The following is a 20358-nucleotide window of genomic DNA, read 5'->3' on the forward strand; positions in this document are numbered from 1 at the left end:
GATCACACCTGTAATCCCAACACTGGGAGGCCGAGGTGGGTGGATCACCTGAAGTCAGGGGTTCGAGACCAGCCTGGCCAACGTGGTGAAACCCCATCTCTACTAAAAAACAAAAAAATAGCCAGGTGTGCTGGTGCACACCTGTAATCCAGCTACTCGGGAGGCTGAGGCAGGAGAATTGCTTGACCCTGTTAGGCGGAGGTCCAGCTTGGGCAACAAAAGCAAAACTCCATCTCAAAAAAAAAAAAAATTAAAAAAAAAAAAAAAAAAGAAAAGAAAAACTCAGGCTGGGTGCAGTGGCTCACGCCTGTAATCCCAACACTTTGGGAGGCTGAGGCAGGAGGATCACTTGAGGCCAGGAGTTTGGGGCCAGCCAGGGCGACAAAGCAAAAGCCCATCTCTACACAAAATTTAAAAATTAGTCGAATGTGATGATGCACGCCTGCAGACCCAGCTACCCAGGAAGCCGAGGCAGGAGGATCACTTGAGCCTAGAAGGTCAAGGCTGCAGTGAGCTGTGACTGTACCACTGCACTCCAGCCTGGACAACAGAGCTAGACATAGTCTCAAAAAAAGAGCCCGGGCATGGTGGCTCACACCTGTAATCTTAGCACTTTGGGAAGCTGAGGTGGGCAGATCACTTGAGCCAAGGAATTTGAGATCAGCCTGGGCAACATGGCGAAACCCCATCTTTACAAAAAACAGAAAAAATGAGGTGGAAGGATCACCTCAGCCCGGGGAGGTTGAGGCTGCAATGGGCTGTGATGGTGCCAGAGCACACCAGCCTCAGCAACAGAGACCCCATCTCAAAGAAAAAAGAAAAAGTCAGAGAATAAATTATTAATGTTAATATTAAAAGTAATTAAATAGCCTGGCCAGGCGTGGTGGCTCAGGCCTGTAATCGCAGCACTTTGGGAGGCTGAGACCAGCCTGACCAACATGGAGAAACCCCGTCTCTACTAAGAATACAAAATTAGCTAGGCGTGGTGGCGCAAGCCTGTAACCCCAGCTACTCAGGAGGCTGAGGCAGGAGAATCACTTGAACCCGGGAGGTGGAGGTTGTGGTGAGCCGAGATCATGCCATTGCACTCCAGCCTGGGCAACAAGAGCAAAACTCTGTCTCAAAAAAAAAAAAAAAAAAGGTAAATTAAATAGCCTTCAGTAACATGGTGAGGAAATGAGAAAAATGATAGTTGTTAACCATATGTTACCACTGGCCGGCCTTTTAAAATATAAAACCTTGGCTGGGTGCGGTAGTTTAGGCCTGTAATCCCAGCACTTGGAGAGGCCAAGGCTCTTCATTTTATTTACTTTATAATGCTTTTGTTGTTATTGTTGTTTTAATAATAAGGTCATAGCCAGTCCATTTGGAAGAATAGGAGCTAACAGAGGCTGGGCACGGTGCCTGTAATCCCAGCACTTTGGGAGGCCGAGGTGGGCAGATCACCTGAGGTCAGGAGTTTGAGACCAATCTGGCAAACATGATGAGAGCCCATCTCTACTAAATATACAAAAATTAGCTGGGCGTGGTGGCTCATGCCTATAATCCCAGCTACTAGGAAGCTGAGGCAAGAGAATCTCTTGAACCCAGGAGGTGGAGGCTGCAGTGAGCTGAGATTGTGCCACCGCACTGCAGCCTGGACAACAGAGCAGGACTCCATCTCAAAAAAGAAAAAAATAATAATAATAATAACAATATACCACTAATAATAAATAGATGAGATTTAATCTCTTTAGATGGGAATAATCCAATAAAGTCCTACAATAATATTAGGCAATAAATTCTTCAGAGTTTTAATTACTGTGCAATGGAAAAAAATATTCTAGCTAAAATGAAGAGTCTCCTCGGCCTCTTTGCACACAACAGAGCAAACTGTCTTCTCCATTCATATTTCTTGGAGTTACGAGCCTGGCCTAGGCTGGGCATGGTGGCTCACGCCTGTAATCCCAACACTTTGCGGGGCGAAGGTGGGTGGATCACCTGAGGTCAGGTGTTTGAGACCAGCCTGGGCAACACAGTGAAACCCTGTCTCTACTAAAAATACAAATATTAGCCAGGTGTGGTGATGCATGCCTGTAATCCCAGCTACTCAGGAGGCTGAGGCAGGAGAATCGCTTGAACCCAGGAGGCGGAGGTTGCAGTGAGCCGAGATCACACCACTGCACTCCAGCCTGGGTGAGAGAGTGAGACTCCATCTCAAAAAAAGAAAAACAACAACAACAACAAAAAAAGCCTGGCCTACTTATCAATGGAAATTTCCTGTCGGGGCTGATGGCTAATGACAAACAATGAAATAAGCTGAAAAGGGGAAGGGCAATTACTCAAAAGGCTGGAGATGACCGGGTGCAGGGGCTCACGCCTGTAATCCCAGCACTTTGCGAGGTCAAGGCAGGTGGATCACGAGGTCAGGAGATCGACACCATCCTGGCTAACACGGTGAAACCCTGTCTCTACTAAAAATACAAAAAAATTAGCTGGGCGTGGTGGCATGTGCCTGTAGTCCCAGCTACTCGGGAGGCTGAGGCAGGAGAATCACTTGAACCCAGGAGGCGGAGGTTGCAGTGAGTTGAGATCGCGCCACCGCACTCCAGCCTGGGTGATACAGTGAGACTCCGTCTCACAAAAAAAAAAAAAAAAAAAAAAAAGGCTGGAGGCAGCATTGCCAAGAGGAGGGTGGGATGGTGGGAGGTGGCCTTGTGTCACCTTCACGGGTTCAGATGGTTGTTGGGGTGTCCTGAGGGCCTCACTACGAAATGGTTTAGTTTTACTTAAAACCACAAGGACAGATTAAAAACTGCAGAGCTGAGCTTTGCAATTCTCAGGCTTTACCCTGGTTCAGGCCAACATCCCTAAGCAGCAATTGGATGTTGAGTGACTCACCTGCAGGGAACTCTATGCAGTAGCCCCCCATTGGTGGCCGGAACTGTTTCACCAGAACGATACACTCATAGTGAAGCGTTCTCTGCAGCACGGGGATGACTGCGACACCTGTCACCAGGAAATGGAACCAAGGAAATCCCTAATGAGAGGTCAGCAATGCCAGCACCTTGTTCAGCGCAAGCTAATGAAAATCCCAGACTTTAAGCAACTCCGCTTTAATCTACAATACTGGCAGTTAATCTTGGAAGCTATTTTAAAAATGTAATTAAAAATAATCACTTCTATGTTGTTTACACTTTCTTTTTTCAACAAAAAGCCTGTTTAATTGTCAGTTTCTTAAAACTAAAATCAGAACTAAAACAAAACACTTCCTACAGGTTCAAGGATGTAAGGTTGCCAACTATACCACCCTTCCACAGACCCACTTCCCAGCACGTGGCAGCCCTACCACTGGTGAGGCCACAGCCGTCCCCGTGCTCCTGGGCCAACTTTGAGCAAGAAATCAAGTAAGCTCCACTGTGTGCAATACATGCTAGCAAGACTGACTTTCCAGTTCTAGAGTAAAAGACCTTTTCTCTCACATTATTTGGCCTTCCTTAAAACATAAAAACGACTGGGTTTCAGAAAACACAAAGTACCCAGGAGGGTCCCCTGGCTCCACATAGCTTCCTGTCTGTGAAGCCAGCAGCTGCAGCACAGCGACTGTTGGCTTCCAGCAAAAACGGAAACCAAAACCAAATGGAAAAATAAGAAAAGCCTAGTGCCCAACTTCCCCTCGACTGGAGTGATTCTCAGGATTGTTTGTGGGCTCTCTGCAGTCAAGGCATTCATGCCTGGAGGGGAGGGTGAATGGAACAGGCTTTGCCCAATTAATTCCATGTCCTCATCAACCTGTAAAGCAAGTGGTCCCTAAGCATAAAAGTGTGCCAAGTAACTTTTCCAAACTAAAGGCTCTCACCTAGATCCTTCGAACGGGACACAAGGATTTCCAGAGTCATAACACGTCTAGACGCAGTGTGTGGCTTCAAACTATATTGATTTACATTTAGTTATAAACATAGGACAACTTCCCCTCAAAACACTGTTCTGAGCTTAGATAGCAGAAGCCAGAAGTTACTTATAAAGAAAGCTTAATTTAGTTACATTACATAGTACAGCAAAAACTAACAGGAGATTTAAAGACACAACATAATAGGAGTTAACTTGGTTCCGCTGAAAACCCTCTTAGGGTCACAAGTGCTGACTTCCTTTCTAAAGGGTTGGAACAGGTTTGCACTCCTACCATCCGCAGTCTGCTCTTTCCTGGTTGTACGTTTCACTGATTCCCAAGTTCTGTTCAGGCAGAGAAGAAAGAGAAAGTCGTTAGTGCTAAAGAGGAGAATTTTCTTAGGTTTTCTGTGCACAACCAGAATGTCTTAAATTCAATGCATGCAAATGTACTCATGATATTGGTCAAGAAGACCACAGCAATAAAGGTCTGCATTAAAAAAGCTAATTCTGCTTTCCTATAGCTTCTGAAAATTAACAACGAAAACTCTTGCCACCCTACACCTCACCCTCTGGGTGCCCCAGAAACAGAAAGCCTGCTGAGCACGTAAGCTGCCGCTTTCTCAGAACATTTTAGTTTGGACCCTATGTCTCTGGGCAAGGAGCACAGCCAGTGGTGGATTAATAAGCAGGTAATGCAAATGAAGCTGTAGGAAAAGGCTCACCCTGTCTCTAAGAACAAAAGCTACTGTGGACAACGTGAACTATTGAGATTTTTCTATCATTTCACTTTTTAAAATATGTGACCTAAAATACACAATTTAAGAAGGAAGAACCTTCCCATTTATTAATGGAAGAATTATTAAATGTAGGCAAGTGTGAGATCTTATCTAGAAAAAGTGGGCTGAGTAACAGTACAGTCCTGCTCTCTTGTATGGCTTTGTTCCTGGTGAGCTATTGGTTTCTGACTGGTACCCAACTCAGTTTCTGGGTAGCATCCGTGCTATTCTACCTTCTGGCCTTGGAACATGGGGCCCAGTTGCACAGGAAGCCCCGTTACTGAATCAATGATGCAGCTTAAAGGGGTGAGGCATAAAAGGAACATTCCCCCTTCACTCTCTCCTCCCTACAGTAGAAAAAGCAGTGGTAAGAGACCGGAGTGGAGAAGCAAACAATTTTAGGATCTCTTTTCAAGGAAGTGAGACATGTGGGTGGCTCTGGGGCTTGGGATAAAAAGGGGTTACCACCTGTATCTCAATAGTAAGAGTTCCAAGATACCCTCCTCGGAAGAACACTCCTGCTCATGCTTTCTATCTGGCTGTCCTTAAAATTGGGACCTTGTCATATTTCCATTAAAATTGTTCAAATATTTAATCTGCTTTTTAAAAAACAAAACAAAAAGACTGTCTGGAAATTGTAGGTCTTTCAGCATCGTACCCAAATTCTGAAGGGCAAATATGTCGAAATGAACACAGGAAAATCAAACAGACTTCTATGACAACTCACAGCCGCCCAACATTCCTGTTAGTAGCAAGGAGCTGACCAACAAGCAATGCTGGTAAGTAAATCATACAGATTGCAAGAGATGAAACACCTTTTGGCATAGCTCTCTCTGCTGCCTCCTAAGGTTAGTCCTAAAGACTGAAGAAGACAGTGCTGGGAAAAGCACTGAAGGTCCCATCCCAAACACTAGGAATAAGGGAAACAAAAAGAGGAGCATCATTATCGTGGTTAAGGTGAAGGAAATAAGCAGTAACGAGCCGTAAATCACGAGCGATAAAACAGAAATGCATTGATAAGAAATCGTGAAACAAGACTGCCCCGTGAGAGCTCCAACTGTAGAGGGCCTGTGCTGTGAGATGCGCACCTGGCTGGAAGTCCGCTCTTAGTCTCTGCCTGCCTACCAGCTGGGCCCAGAGCGCCAGCCTCCTGGAGACTCTTCTCTCCTTTGTAAAAAGCAGGAAGGAGTAGGTTACCTCCAAAACCTCTTCTAGCTTTAGGATTCTGCTTCCAGTGAGATCATCCTATTCCTAGTCTCCTTTGTTACAGGAGAGCCTGCTGGCCTTCCTCCCTCTGGTTCACCAACACGAGAGGCAGGACGGTCACAGGGGGGGACTTTGGCACTGTCTTCAATGTCAATAAAGACACACACTACTGGGCCGGGCGCGGTGGCTCAAGCCTGTAATCCCAGCACTTTGGGAGGCCGAGACGGGCGGATCACTAGGTCAGGAGATCGAGACCATCCTGGCTGACACGGTGAAACCCCGTCTCTACTAAAAAATACAAAAAACTAGCCGGGCGAGGCGGCGGGCGCCTGTAGTCCCAGCTACTCGGGAGGCTGAGGCAGGAGAATGGTGTAAACCCGGGGGGCGGAGCTTGCAGTGAGCTGAGATCCGGCCACTGCACTCCAGCCCGGGCGACAGAGCCAGACTCCGTCTCAAAAAAAAAAAAAAAAAAAAAAAGACACACACTACTGGAATATTTTTATATTTCTAAAATCAACCCCACATCCCCTTTCATGAATGAGATGGTGGAACACAGGATTCTCTAGCTGCTATTTTCTCTCTTAGACTCGGTCCTCTATATCCGTGGGTTCCACATTCGTGAATTCAATCAACCACAGATTGAAAATATTTCGGAAAAAAATGGATCTATATTGAACATGTCCACGCTTTTTCTTGCGTTTATTCCCTAAGCAATAGAGTACAACAACTGTTTACACAGCATTTGCAATGTATTAGGTGCTGTGATTTCTCTAGAGATGAAGTGCATGGGAGGATGTCCGTACGTTATAGGCAAATACACATTGAATATATGCAATTTCATACCAGGGACTTGAGCATCTGTGGATTTTGGTATCTATAGCGGGGTCCTGGAACTAACCCCAACAGACACCAAGTGACAGCTGGACAGGTTGAGAATTCCTTACCTGAAATTGAGGGGCTGCAAGTGTTTCAGAGTTTGGTTTTTCAGATTTTGAAATATTTGCCTTACTCTGGGTCTTTTTTTTTTTTTTTTTTTTGAGACGGAGTCTCGCTCTGTCGCCCAGGCTGGAGTGCAGTGGTGCGATCTCGGCTCACTGCAAGCTCCGCCTACCGGGTTCACGCCATTCTCCTGCCTCAGCCTCCCGAGTAGCTGGGACTACAGGCGCCCACAACCGCGCCCGGCTAATTTTTTGTATTTTTAGTAGAGACGGGGTTTCACCGTGGTCTCGATCTCCTGACCTTGTGATCCGCCCGCCTCGGCCTCCCAAAGTGCTGGGATTACAGGCGTGAGCCACCGCGCCCGGCATCCCTCTGGGTCTTATGCAGGCCTTTTTGACATTTTCAACAGTACCTTTACCCCACAGAGCAGAAAATAAGCAAAAGGACCCCACAGTGAGTCATGCACGTAGGTCTCAGCCCCGTGGAGCGTGCTGCGGGGAAACCGCTGCTGGGGCGTTCGGCCTGCACACCTGCCATTTCATGACCCTCTGTGGGCATGCCTGCGGAGGGAAGCTGCTGTGTGCGTGCAAAGGATATATCGGGCCGGGTGTGGTGGCTCATGCCTGAAACCCCAGCACTTTGGGAGGCCAAGGTAAGAGGGCTGCTTGAGTTCAGGGGTTTGAGACCAGTCTGGACAACACAGTGAGACTCTGTCTCTACTAAAAAAAAAAAAAAAAATTAAATAAATTTTAAAAATAAAGGATATGGCTGGAGGCGGTAGCTCATGCCTATAGTCCTAGCACTTTGGGAGGCCAAGGTGGGTGGATCACCTGAGGTCAGGAGTTTGAGACCATCCTGGCCAACAACCCTGTCTCTACTAAAAATACAAAAATTAGCCAGGTATGGTGGCACACACCTCTAGTCCCAGCTACTCGAGTGGCTGAGACAGGAGAATCGCTTGAACCAGGGAGGCAGAGGTTGCAGTGAGCTGAGACCACACCACCGCACTGTAGCCTGGGCAACAGAGCAAGACTATGTCTCAGAAAAAAATAAATAAAAAATAAAAATAAAAGGATATAGCAGAGCTGAAGGGGAGGGTCCCTTTCCCCCGGGGGACACTGAATGCCCGCGCTGTATGCCTGTGTTTTGCCTGAGCCTGTCACATGCAGTCAGGTGTGGAATTCTCCACCTGGGGCATCAGGTTGGCACTGAAAAGGTTTTGAATCTTGCAGAATTTTGAATTTCAGATTTTCAGATTAGGGCTGCTCAACCTGTACACACAGGCTTTTATATCCGGTCAGAGATAACACATCCTATAACTTATACATCGTGGCATACTAGAAAGTACAAAGATTCATTCTTCAAAGGGTGACATTCTGGTATGAGATATTAGTGCTTTACGTAAGTCCTCTTCAGAGGCCAGGAAGAAAAACCTATGTATGCAAGAATGGACATGACCATGCTATAAATATGGTAGTTTGGTGGGTTTTACAGCCTATTCCCAATCTACTGAAACGGATATTCTGGAAGTGAGACTTCATCCTATTTTCAGAAAAGTCCTCAAGTGATTCTGATGTACATCCCTGATTAGGAAATGCAGGAAGGGCAGAAGACCAGTCAGGCGAAGAGATAAGCTGGTGCGAATACATCTTTTTTTTTTTTTTTTTTTTTGAGATGGAGTCTCACTCTGTCGCCCAGGTTGGAGTGCAGTGGTGCGATCTCGGCTCACTGCAATCACCACCTCCTGGGCTTAAGCAATTCTCCCGTCTCAGTCTTGCCTGAGTAGCTGGGATTACAGGTATGTGCCACCACGTCTGGCTAATTTTTGCATTTTTAGTAGAGATGGGGGTTTCACCACCATGTTGGCCAGGCTGGTCTCGAACTCCTGACCTCAAGTGATCCACCTACCTTGGCCTCCCAAAGTGCTGGGATTACAGGCGTGAGCCACTGCGCCTGGCCTCAAATACATGTTTAGACTCATTAGAGTTGAGGGCTATGTTTTGTGTTATAAACTTAATTTGATAAGAAAAAGAGAACCAGACTGTATCACTATACATTGGGTTCCAACCTCTCTATAGTTTCACAAATAAAAATACATTTGAACATACGGTGCTCCCTAAGACTTGGGCCTTGCCACATTTCTGTATTGGGTTTGGGCCCTACTTATTTCATACATTTAGTTTTCCATATCAAACTCACTTGGCATTTTAAGTGAAGAGTTACAGTCTTTCATGGTTGATGGATCATACTGTGCTTAGCTTTCTTACTGCTGGTTTTAATTCAACAGTGCTATCTATCTCTTAGTATGTTCCCCACAGCTCTCCTACAAAAGGCCTTCTCAAGGGCTTTGCTAGTTTAGTAGACAGATATCATCAAAATTGTTTACTGGCAAGCCCACGTATTTGCATCTTGATGATCTATTTCATCACAAGGAAACCATGTACTCTTACTGGATCACTTTGCAAATGGAGTTTTCATATTGATGGACTTGTATCATGTGATCTGGTTACTAAGTTTCGTTCTCATTCTGTTGTGCTCCTTTTCATATTTCACTAAGTAAAAAATTTATTTTCACACTATTTTCTTCTGAGAGTTTACCGTATCAAAAGATTACTATGCAAAAATCTGGAAAGTAAAAGAAAAAGGGTTAACCACATAGCTTTTTTCTCATTGTGCTACAGGTTTCCTTCCGGCTTTTTCTTACACATTATTTGGCAGAGTTTGAAAAGCATATACACACTTTGCTACTTTGTTATCAACTTAGGAAGTTTTCCCGTATTGCTAGGTTGTCTTCAGAATCTGCTTTTTAGACAGCTGCAGAGATTTTACCAAGGCAATACACTATAACAATTCATTTCCTATTTTTAAGATATTTAGGTTGCTTTCAGTTTTTCTGTCTTTTAAATTTTGGGTGAACATTTTCTATACATAAATTTAATTCTGAATACTAATTTACTTAATATTTTCTTTTGCTGTTGGGTTTTTTTTTTTTTTTTTTTGAGGCAGAGTCTCAGTCTGTCACCCAGGCTGGAGTGCTATGGTGTGATCTCAGCTCACTGCAACTTCTACCTCCCGGGTTCAAGCAATTCTCCTGCCTTAGCCTCCCAAGTAGCTGGGACTACAGGTGTATGCTACCACGCCCAGCTAATTTGTGTATTTTTAGTAGAGATGGGGTTTTGCCATGCTGCCTAGGCTGGTCTTGAACTCCTGACCTCAACAGATTCGCACCCCTGCCTGGCCTCCCAAAGTGCTGGGATTACAGGCGTGAGCCACCACACCTGGCCCTTAACACTTTGTTAAAACTGGGATTACTAGGTCAAAGGGTACAATATTTTTAGGGCTATTGATACATATTATGAAATAGGGTGTACAAAATGTTTTTTCCTGATTTGCATTTCCATGAGGCAGGCGCACATACCTCAAAATTAGCAATGTTGTTGTTTTCTCTTTATTTCTTCTAATTTAGAAATTAAAAACTGATTCTACTAGAAGGAAGCAACATGTATGGTTAATTATTCTGTCGCCTTATCAGCTTAAATTAGGTTTGGCCCAAAAGTTTTAGGTCTATACTTGTCTACTTAGGGAGAATGGTATTAAAATAGTTTTCTGATTAGTTATTGTAACACACTTACAACCCAATTTTATTTAGCAATTATAAATGATCCAAACATCCTAACACTGGAAAAACAGCTAAATTAGATTCTTTATTTAAAACAGTTTACAAAAAAGAAAACATCAAAGTTTATGTAAAACACTCAACGGATAACCTGAGAACCCAAATAATGGACATTTTATAAGAAAAAAAAAGTTTACCTAGTTTTACCAGTAGGATCCATGTACGTTGTTTTTTCAAGCTTGACCCATTTTCCTTCTGAAATTAACTAAAAGGATATCAGATAATAAGTTGGGAAACCTTCAAACCAAGCTGTTTTTATCTAACAGGGTTTTTTCTTTCACATTTCCTCTGTCCTTCCCCAGACTCCCAATAATCATGTTTCCTTCCCAATAACTTGTGGGCACGTTTTTCAGTTCAGAGTAGGTAGGTATTCAGGGTTGTTTTTTTTAAAGGGCCTTTCTGCTTCTTTTTGAAATTTCTTGGGATTAGTAGTAACAGGTGAAAAGAAATGACAGTCTAAAAACTTCTGGGAGTTGGTGGCGAGGGTGGGGCATGGAGGTAACCGGAAGGGAGCACATAGGGTGAGGGTCTCCTGACCTGGGTGCATACAACACAGGTGAGTTTAGTATGTAGAAACGGCCATCTCTAGACACTGGTATTTTCCTGTCAGTGATGACACAGGAAGGCGGACTGTGGGGAAACAAGGTCCGGGATTGGATCTCCTATCATGACACACGGGTTTCTCACCCAACTGCAGATGGACACCCCAGGTTCCTTCTGCCTAGACATTGGGGAGTTCTGGTGTTGAAGACTAACTTACCTATGGCACTATACTGAACTGAGAGGAAAGCGTCACTGCGTATAAAGCAGTAACCTTTTTCCTACTATCCTATCTTTCACTTCTTGCCAGCAGCAACCTAATAATTCTCAGCAGATCTGTTCACAGACAACATGGAAAGATTTTTAAATCAAAAGGAATTCCAGAAAGGTGTCAAGATCAGAGTTCCAAGATGAAGGACTTAAAATTTATCCACTGCAATGGTTCCTGCAGGAAAAGACTTTTAAAGCTAAATTGAATAACACACAGACATACATTGGTTCTAGAACTCATTGGAATTTAGACTACAATTAACAACGTCGGTTTTTATTGTTCTTAAACCCTCATGTTGCGACCATAAACAACCAAGTTGTGACAACTACATATGAAATATCTCAGTCCTCAACTGCATATATTCTTTCTTCTTCTATCTAGGGAAACACAGTAAGGATTAAGAATTTTTCTGTTAAGAGCCCAAATCTACCTAGAGTCTCAATTTCACTAATACACAGACCCACTACTCCTCCCACACAAGAGCAAAATGTGCCCGAGTCCAAAAAAGGGAGTAGGAAAAATCTTCATGACCTTCTTCAAGAATGAAAAACCACCATTTGTAACCACAAACAGCCTATGTATTTCTATTAAACTCAGATTCATGTGGGGGAAGGAAAGGAAAATGAAAACCAAGTTATACCTCCTCTGAAATAATATATTGTTTGCCATTCTGAGAAGATTGTGTTGGTTCTTGGCTCTCCATTTTCAAACCAGTCTTTACAGCCCTCAGGTGAGAAGTTCACCCTGCAAGGTAACGAGATTTGTTTAGGCTAAAATTATTTTTCCGAATTAAACATTAGTCCCCAGGCCACTAGTCAAAGTACTTAAATAGCAAAAAATTCATCTGCCATCAACGCTGCCTGTCTCAGTATCTGAGGGAACTGCCACAGGTGGAAACGTGAACAGGGAGGCCTGGGGATAAGGCAGGAAGTGACAGCAGTCCCTGTCACGCTCAGCTACACCAGCCAAGTTCCTGCTGTGCCTGTTCTAGGCACTCAGAGGTCGACCTTCTTCATCAGATTTTTCTTTTCTCTTTTATTTTTTGAGAGTCTCACTCTGTCGCCCAGGCTGGAGTGCAGTGGCACGATTTCAGCTTACTGCAACCTCCGCCTCCTGGGTTCAAGCGATTCTCGTGCCTCAGCCCAAGTAGCTGGGACTATAGGCGTAGGTCACCATGCCTGGATAATTTTTATATTTTTAGTAGAGATGGGGTTTCACCACGTTGGCCATGCTGGTCTCGACCTCCTGACCTCAAGTGATCTGCCCTCCTTGGCCTCCCAAAGTGCTGGGATTACAGGCGTGAGCCACCACGCCCAGCCTGATTTTTCTGACTCCGAATCTTAAATTCTTTCCAAGGGAAGACAGCAGAAAGATTATTTATCACTCTCCATGTCCACCTCTCAGTCTTTTATCCATCCTTTACACCTAACTTTACTTATTTTTTGAGATGTAAGATCTCATTCTGTTGTACAGGTTGGAGTGCAGTGGCGGAATCATGGCTCACTGTAGCCTCTACCTCCCAAGCTCAAGTGCTCCTTGCATCTCGGCCTCCTGAGTAGCCGGGATTACAGGTGCACGCTACCACAGCCAACTAATTTTTTAAACTGTTGGTAGAGGTGGGGTCTCACTATGTTTTGCAGGCTGGTCTCAGACTCCTGGGCTCAAGTGATCCTCCTCCTGCCTCGGTGTCCCAGAGTGCTGGGATTACAGGCATGAACCACTGTCCTCACCTCCCCAGTTACTTTTAAGTTTCGGCAGGTATCAAAGTCATAGTTGCAGAGAAAGGATCAGGTAGTACTACAAGTTCTGTTACGAATAGAGCAGGCCCTTATCCCATTTATTGTATATTATTATTTCCTCTTTCTTTATTCCTTCATTTTTGGACCCTGACTGTCCGAAGGTCAAAGTCTTTTTTTGTTACCCACATGGTTGATAATTCAGCTGTATATAGAATTATAGGCCCAAAGCCAATTTTCTATGAAACTGGAAGGCATTGCTTAGTTGTCTTGCTTCTGATGCTGCTGTTGAGAAGTCCAAAGCTATTCTTATTCTTCATCTTTTTGCCATGTCCTCTGTTTTCCTCCTCTGGAAGCTTGTAGTTCGTCACACTTTCATGTTCATGTTATTGTACTGGGAAGTCAAGTGGGTCCTTTCCATCTGGAAACTTCTTACTATGCTTCTTTACAGGGAATTTTTCTTGAATGACTTCACTGTTAATTTCCTCCCCTGTGTTTTCTCTGTTGTTTAAGAACTGTTACTTAGACCAGGCACAGTGGCTCACACCTGTAATCCTAGCCCTTTGGGAGGTGAAGAGTCTGAGACCAGCCTGGGTAACATCGGGCGTGGTGGTGGGCACCTGTAGTCCCAGCTACTCAGGAAGCTAAGGCAGGAGGGTGACTCGGACCCAGGAGTTTCAGGTTGCAGTGAGCCGAGATCACACCACTGCACTCTTACGTTCCACGGTTCTCTAACCTATGCCACCTAACTTCAGCTTCAAGGAAAATACAGCCCACCCAGCATCAATTCTCTTCCCAACTGTCTTAGAAGAAAAAGTGAGTCTGCTCTTAGTTTCTTCTAGGACTTAAAGTAATCGTACTACCCATCTGATCTTCAATGTGTACCCGAGACAGCAAGCTTCCCTATCCTAAAATACAATCGATAACAAACAAACTGTATGGATATTCATCAAGTGCCTTTACAAATCAAGTATCTGACTGACCATCACAGGTAACCTGGCTGAGTCCCCTGTGGCCAACCTGTGAAAGGTGAGATGATGCGTTAGAAGAGTGGCGGTGAGGCCGGGCACAGTGGCTCACGCCTCACACCTGTAATCAAGAGCACTTTGGGAGGCCAAGGCAGGTGGATCACGAGGTCAAGAGATGGAGACCATCCTGGCCAACACGGTGAAACCATCTCTACTAAAAATATAAGACTGGCTGGGCGTGGTGATGCGCACCTGTAGCCCCAGCTACTGGGAAGGCTGAGGGAGGAGAATGGCTTGAACCTGGGAGGCAGAGGTTGCAGTGAGCTGAGATCACGCCACTGCACTCCAGGCTGGTGACAGAGTGAGACTCCGTCTAAAAAAAAAAAGTGGCGGTGAGTGGGACAGTCAAAGATCCCCTCCCTCCTGGACCTCACTTTCTAGTGAGGAGAAAGGAGAAAGAGTGAGGAAGAACAAAAATTTATGTCAAGTGACTCAGCGTTTCATGAGAAAGATTAAAAAGGATGAGAAGTGTGGGGAAGATGGAAAGAGTAATCTACATGGAGTGATCAGGCAAGGCCTGTTGAATTTGGTGACTTCAGAATGGAGACCTGAAGGTAATAAGGAAGTAAGCCACGTAGAAGTTTAAATACTTAGAGACAGTCATTTAGCATATTGAAACCTGCAGCCCTATTAAGGAAACAGGCACTTTTTCCTTTGAAAGTACCATGGATGATAATTTATTAGGAAAACTTTTTTTTTTTTTTTGAGATGGAGTTTCGCTCTTGTCGCCCAGGCTGGAGTGCAATGGCGTGATCTTGGCTCACTGCAACCTCTGCCTCCCAGATTCAAGCGATTCTCCTGCCTCAGCCTCCTGAGTAGCTGGGATTACAGGCTCCCACCACTGCGCCTGGCTGATTTTTATATTTTTAGTAGAGATGGGATTTCGCCATGTTGGGCAGGCTGGCCTCGAACTCCTGACCTCAGGTGATCCGCCTGCCTCGGCCTCCCAAAGTGCTGGGATTATAAGCGTGAGCCACTGCGCCTGGCCACTAATAAAGAGTATTTCTTTGGAATGCATCAGCCTCAAAGGGAAACGGTATTGTGCAGCAATCCATGGATTCTGTAATGACAAAAATGTGCAAATTCAAAAGTATATTCTTTACTATGAGATTCCCAAACATTTCAGAAGGACTGTAAGAGTACCTCAGAAATTTTAAGACACAGAAAAGGAATCTTGTTTTTAGCACCATTTCAAAGGCAGAAGCCAAACAGTGCCAGTCGGGGGCTAGTCACTACCAGCAACGTGCTGCAGAAAGAAGGAGAAATGAGGTTTAAATCCCATGCTTCGTACGCCAGCGTCTCCACCACTGCAACGGAGTTTGCCTTAACGGACTCAACACTACTTCAAGATTTAAAAGCAAACTTTGATATACATTTTATCCACTTCATTAGTTAGACTTTAAGGTCATTTGCATATTGCCAATATGTGTATGGTATGAAAAATATACATGTACATGATGTGCAGTGTTCTACAATTTCACTTATGATTGTCCTTCGTCTTTAAAGTCACAAGCTGTTTTAATTCTCATAAATCGTTTGAACTCAGTTCAGTTTGAACACTGAAGGTCTAGATGTGTTGGATGTGCAATTCTCCTGAGCACACACACACAAAAAACATTAATGAGGGGAAATGCTGTAAGATTTTTAGACGCCTTGCGCAGTGGCAGGCAGAAGTCTCTGACTAGCTTTGAGAGCACCAGCAGTGGAAACGTCTGTGTATATGCTCAGTGCACACTGACCACTATGCTTGCCCTTGAGCACGTTACAGTTTAGCAAGTACATCTGGGGCAAAGACCTGCCTCATAGACACCACCATACCACAGTGTTTTAAAGGAGGGACAAAAACATCCACTTGGGAGGCAGTGAGGAAAATGATAAAGCCTTTTTTTTTTTTTTTTTTTTCAGACAGAGTCTTGATGCAACACCCAGGCTGGAGTGCAATGGCGCGATCTCAGCTCACAGCAACCTCCACCTCCCGGGTTCAATCAATTCTCCTGCCTCAGCCTCCCCAACAGCTGGGATTACAGGCCCACGCCACCACGCCTGGCTGATTTTTGTATTTTTAGCAGAGACGGGGTTTCACCATATTGGCCAGGCTGGTTTCGAACTCCCGACCTCAAGTGATCCACCCGCCTCGGCCTCCCACAGCACTGGGATTACAGGGGTGAGCCACTGCACCAGGCAAGATTTTTAAAAGACAGTTTGATGTAAAGACATGGCTTAGTGACCAAGAGTGCAGGGAAAGCATTACAACTAGAAGACACCACGTGAACAAAGGCAGAGTGAGAAATGTTGAGTGTATGGCAAGCCCTTTGGTTCTCAAGCTCCTCCTCCACCTCCTCCTTTAAAAAACAAAGGAAAAGCTGGGTGCGGTGGCTCACGCCTGTAATCCCAGCACTTTGGGAGGCTGAGGCAGGTGGATCACGTGGTCAGGAGATCCAGACCATCTGGCTAACACGGTGCAACCCCACCTCTACTAAAAATACAAAAATTAGCTGGGTGCGGTGGCGGGCGCCCGTAGTCCCAGCTACTCAGGAGGCTGAGGCAGGAGAATGGCTTAAACCCGGGAGGCGGAGCTTGCCGTGTGCCAAGATCCACCACTGCACCACTCCAGCCTGGGCGAGACTTCGTCTCAAAACAAAAACAAAAACAACAACAAAGGAAAAACCACCACCACCAAAAAACTCCCAAAACAACTCCACATATAACAATGATGATTTGCGAACACATTTCTAAGGCCATACACAGATTTGATCGGATCTCTGCCCCCCAAAACTGCAGGCCAACAAAGCACACAAAGCCAACTGGCATGGCACAAATTACTGTTGTGATATGAGGTAGTTTTGGGGGCCAGTGCCATGCACTGTATGTGCCTATAGTCCCAGCTACTCGTAGAGGCTGAGGTGGGAGGATCGCGTGAGCTCAGGAATTCGAGATGACCCTAGGAAACATAGTGAGACCCCATTAAAAAACAAACAAACAAAAAGCACCAAATAAACTAATTTTGGGGTTAGCCAGCAAGTACAGCCCTCTACTGAAAGGGAGGAAGTGATTAATTTTTCACCAACTTCAGTATGCCAGTATTAGTAACAACAGCTGCATAAAGAGTTAAGTGGGAGTTTAGATTCCAGAAGTTAAACCATGAACTGAAAAGTCTGGTTGTGCAGTTGGCACCGAGGCTCATTATTCAATCACCGTACCTGAATCCCTGCCATCTGTTGAGGCTGCAAAGTGAAGCAAAAAGTCCTAACAAGAAATTATATGTTGGCTAGTCTCTCCCTGATAAAGATGAATATTGTTAACAATACTCAACCAAATACAAGATGCAGGAGCCCACATCATAAGCAGAACTCCTGATTGACAAAGAGGGTCGTCAGGCAGTTGGAACAGTTTAATAATTGAATAGAGAAATCAACAAGGCACTTTGAAAGAAATGAAGTGGGAAGCTGAGGCAGGAGAATCAGTTAAACCAGGGAGGCGGAGTTTGCAGTGAGCCGAGATCATGCCAGTGCATTCCAGCACGGTGACAGAGTGAGAGTCTGTCTCCAAAAAAAAAAAAAAAAAAAAAAAAAGAAATTAAGTGGAAGAGAGGACTAATTTTTTTTGCAGTAATAACTTACTTTATGATTGTCTTGTTAAAGTCAAGCATCAAATTGGGCATGTCTAAAGTGGCAATCTACATTCTGGCAGAAAAATTACAAAGAAAAGTCACTTGATTTAGAAGGAACAAAGAATCAAATAATTTGTAGTTATATTTAATAATTTTGGTCATAGTTAAAATTTTTAAAATTATATTTTTAAAAGATAATATTCTGGCCGGGCTCGGTGGCTCATGTCTGTAATCCCAGCACTTTGGGAGGCCAAAGTGGGTGGATCACTTGAGGTCAGGAGTTGGAGCCTGACCAACATAGTGAACCACCCCCCGTCTCTGCTAAAAATACAAAAATTAGCTGGGTGAGGTGGCACACGCCAGTAGTCCCAGCTACTCGGCAGACTGAGGCACGAGAAAAGCCTGAACCCAGCAGGCAGCGGTTGCAGTGAGCCAAGACTGCACCCCTGCATTCCAGCCTGGGCGACAGAGCGAGACTCTGTCTCAAGAAAAAAAAGGATAATATTCTGATGTATCCTTCTTTTGTGCCATTTGCAGTAAAAAAAATTTGGGTACCCACAATTGAATTCACTTATGGGTTTTTTTTTTTTTCTTTTCATTCTCTTCAGGTGTGGCAGTGGGGTGGGCAGGGAGGAATTAACGTTTACTGAAGTTATGCCACTTGGTGATCTCCAGCAATCATTTACCAGGTGGTTTATAATCCTCACGTTTAATTCTGGTTGAGCAACAGTGAACTGACTGTAATGACCCTTGGGAAGGTGAATTGGTTACAGATGTATAGTAATGAGACTGTAAAGAACCACTGGCCGGGCGCGGTGGCTCAAGCCTGTAATCCCAGCACTTTGGGAGGCCGAGGCGGGCGGATCACAAGGTCAGGAGATCGAGACCACAGTGAAACCCCGTCTCTACTAAAAATACAAAAAAAAATTAGCCGGGCGCGGTGGCGGGCGCCTGTAGTCCCAGCTACTCAGGAGGCTGAGGCAGGAGAATGGCGGGAAACCGGGAGGCGGAGCTTGCAGTGAGCCGAGATCGCACCACTGCACTCCAGCCTGGGTGACAGAGCGAGACTCCGTCTCAAAAAAAAAAAAAAAAAAAAGAACCACTTATAATAGTCCAGGCAGGACATAACAGGTCTGGAGTAGAGTGGTAGCAGTGGCAAGGTGACATTTAATTTCCATGAAGATGGTTTTAAGGGAGACTGGGACATCGGAAGAAAAAAGGGGTGATGCAGGGCTCAAATCTGTACACACTATGTTTGAGATGATGGCAGACATCCAGGTGAAGAAAACTGGCAGACAGGTGAAAATATTAATCTAGGATGATTAGTCATGCTACGGATTCAGAGAAGGAAATGTGGTTTTTCATTACTTCATTAGGAATTGCACAATAAATCTCCTCCTCCATAATCACATGATTACTGACTTTTCAGCATGCAGGAGGAAAAGCAACTATTTCCACTGTCGAAAGGTTTTATTGGAGAAACTTGATGAATACAATGATTTCATGGCTTAGTGAAGACAACCACAGTGGTTAAAATACACGGAACGCTTATTTAGCTGTATCCATTCAAAGTATTTGAGCATCTCCTATTTATAATGTCAGTTTATTTGATGCTAGTTAAATGTGTAACAAGTTACTTAAAACCAACTGTAATACTAAAAAGTCACTGAACACACCTCTAAAGTATACAGCCTGAATAAAAGGTATTTATAAAAATTCCTTCCCTGTAGTATCTATATATTTAAGCTTACAAACTTAGCTGCTTTTCTACACACAACTGCAATTCTATATTAAAGCTTTGCAACTGCCTTAACCTCTACATTCTTTTTTTTTTTTTTTCCCCCGAGACAGAGTCTTGCTCTGTTGCCCGGCTGGAGTGCAGTGGCACGATCTCGGCTCATCGCAACCTCCGCCTCCCGGATTCAAGCGATTCTCCTGCTTCAGCCTCCCGACTAGCTGGGACTACAGGCATGCGCCAACACGCCCGGCTAATTTTCGTAATTTTAGTAGGGACGGGGTTTCGCCATGTTGGCCAGGCTGGACAAACTCCTAACCTCAGGTGATGCACCCGCCTCGGCCTCCCAGAGTGCTGGGATTACAGGCATGAGGCACCGCAACCGGCCTATGCTCAAATGTTTCTTGGGCTGTTAAAGTACTGCTCCTCGCGGAAGCGCTAATGTTCCCGGGATCTGTTTTCTTCCGCACATTTACTCCTATCTTCATTAGAAAACATCTGACCTAAATAAATCCCCCAAAGATGCTGACATCTCCTTCCGCTGCAATTTTTTACTTTCTAAGTCAAATCGAAACAATTATTTGAGCGACCGCTCCTGCCTGCCATTAAGTCTTTCTACCACCACCCTCCAGACATATATACAATATTGCTTCTCTCCCTCAAAACAGAAAGGACTGCATAATTCCAGATCAAGGCATAAATGAACCATTACTGTCCAACCCCCACCAACATACCTTGCAATATTATAATCTATTTACCTCTGCTTTGAAAATGTTATTCTTTAAAGCACTGCTTCCAACTAGCCACTTAGCCAGTAACATTTTTGAGAAAAACAAAACAAAACCTAAAACAATGTATATATTCCTGGGGGGAAGAGTTTCTAACTCAAAATAGGCAGAGAATTCTGTTTATTATTCTAAGGAATACCCTTCTGAAGAGGCCTACGGTCCGTGGGGCAGTTTCTAATTTAA

General features: G+C 44.6%; 2 protein-coding genes across 6 annotated transcripts in view; both read right to left on the reverse strand.

The window, feature by feature from the left end:
- The window catches only part of UPF2 (UPF2 regulator of nonsense mediated mRNA decay), a 484524-nt gene that overhangs the window by 266505 nt on the left and 197661 nt on the right, over nucleotides 1–20358 (reverse strand). The gene's annotated exons all lie outside the window — the stretch shown is intronic.
- Nucleotides 1–20358, reverse strand: part of NUDT5 (nudix hydrolase 5) — a 29228-nt gene that overhangs the window by 7748 nt on the left and 1122 nt on the right. For 2 of the 5 annotated variants that reach the window (XM_077944911.1, NM_001260950.1), the window contains 4 exon segments: nucleotides 11919–12022; nucleotides 10605–10672; nucleotides 4163–4212; nucleotides 2881–2988 (listed from right to left, as the gene is read on the reverse strand). In XM_077944911.1, coding sequence (XP_077801037.1) covers nucleotides 2881–2988; nucleotides 4163–4212; nucleotides 10605–10672; nucleotides 11919–11981 — 289 coding nt within the window. In that variant the 5' untranslated portion in view covers nucleotides 11982–12022. 5 annotated transcript variants of the gene reach the window in all.

This window comes from Macaca mulatta, chromosome 9, assembly GCF_049350105.2.
Source record: "Macaca mulatta isolate MMU2019108-1 chromosome 9, T2T-MMU8v2.0, whole genome shotgun sequence".
Classification (NCBI taxonomy): domain Eukaryota; kingdom Metazoa; phylum Chordata; class Mammalia; order Primates; family Cercopithecidae; genus Macaca; species Macaca mulatta.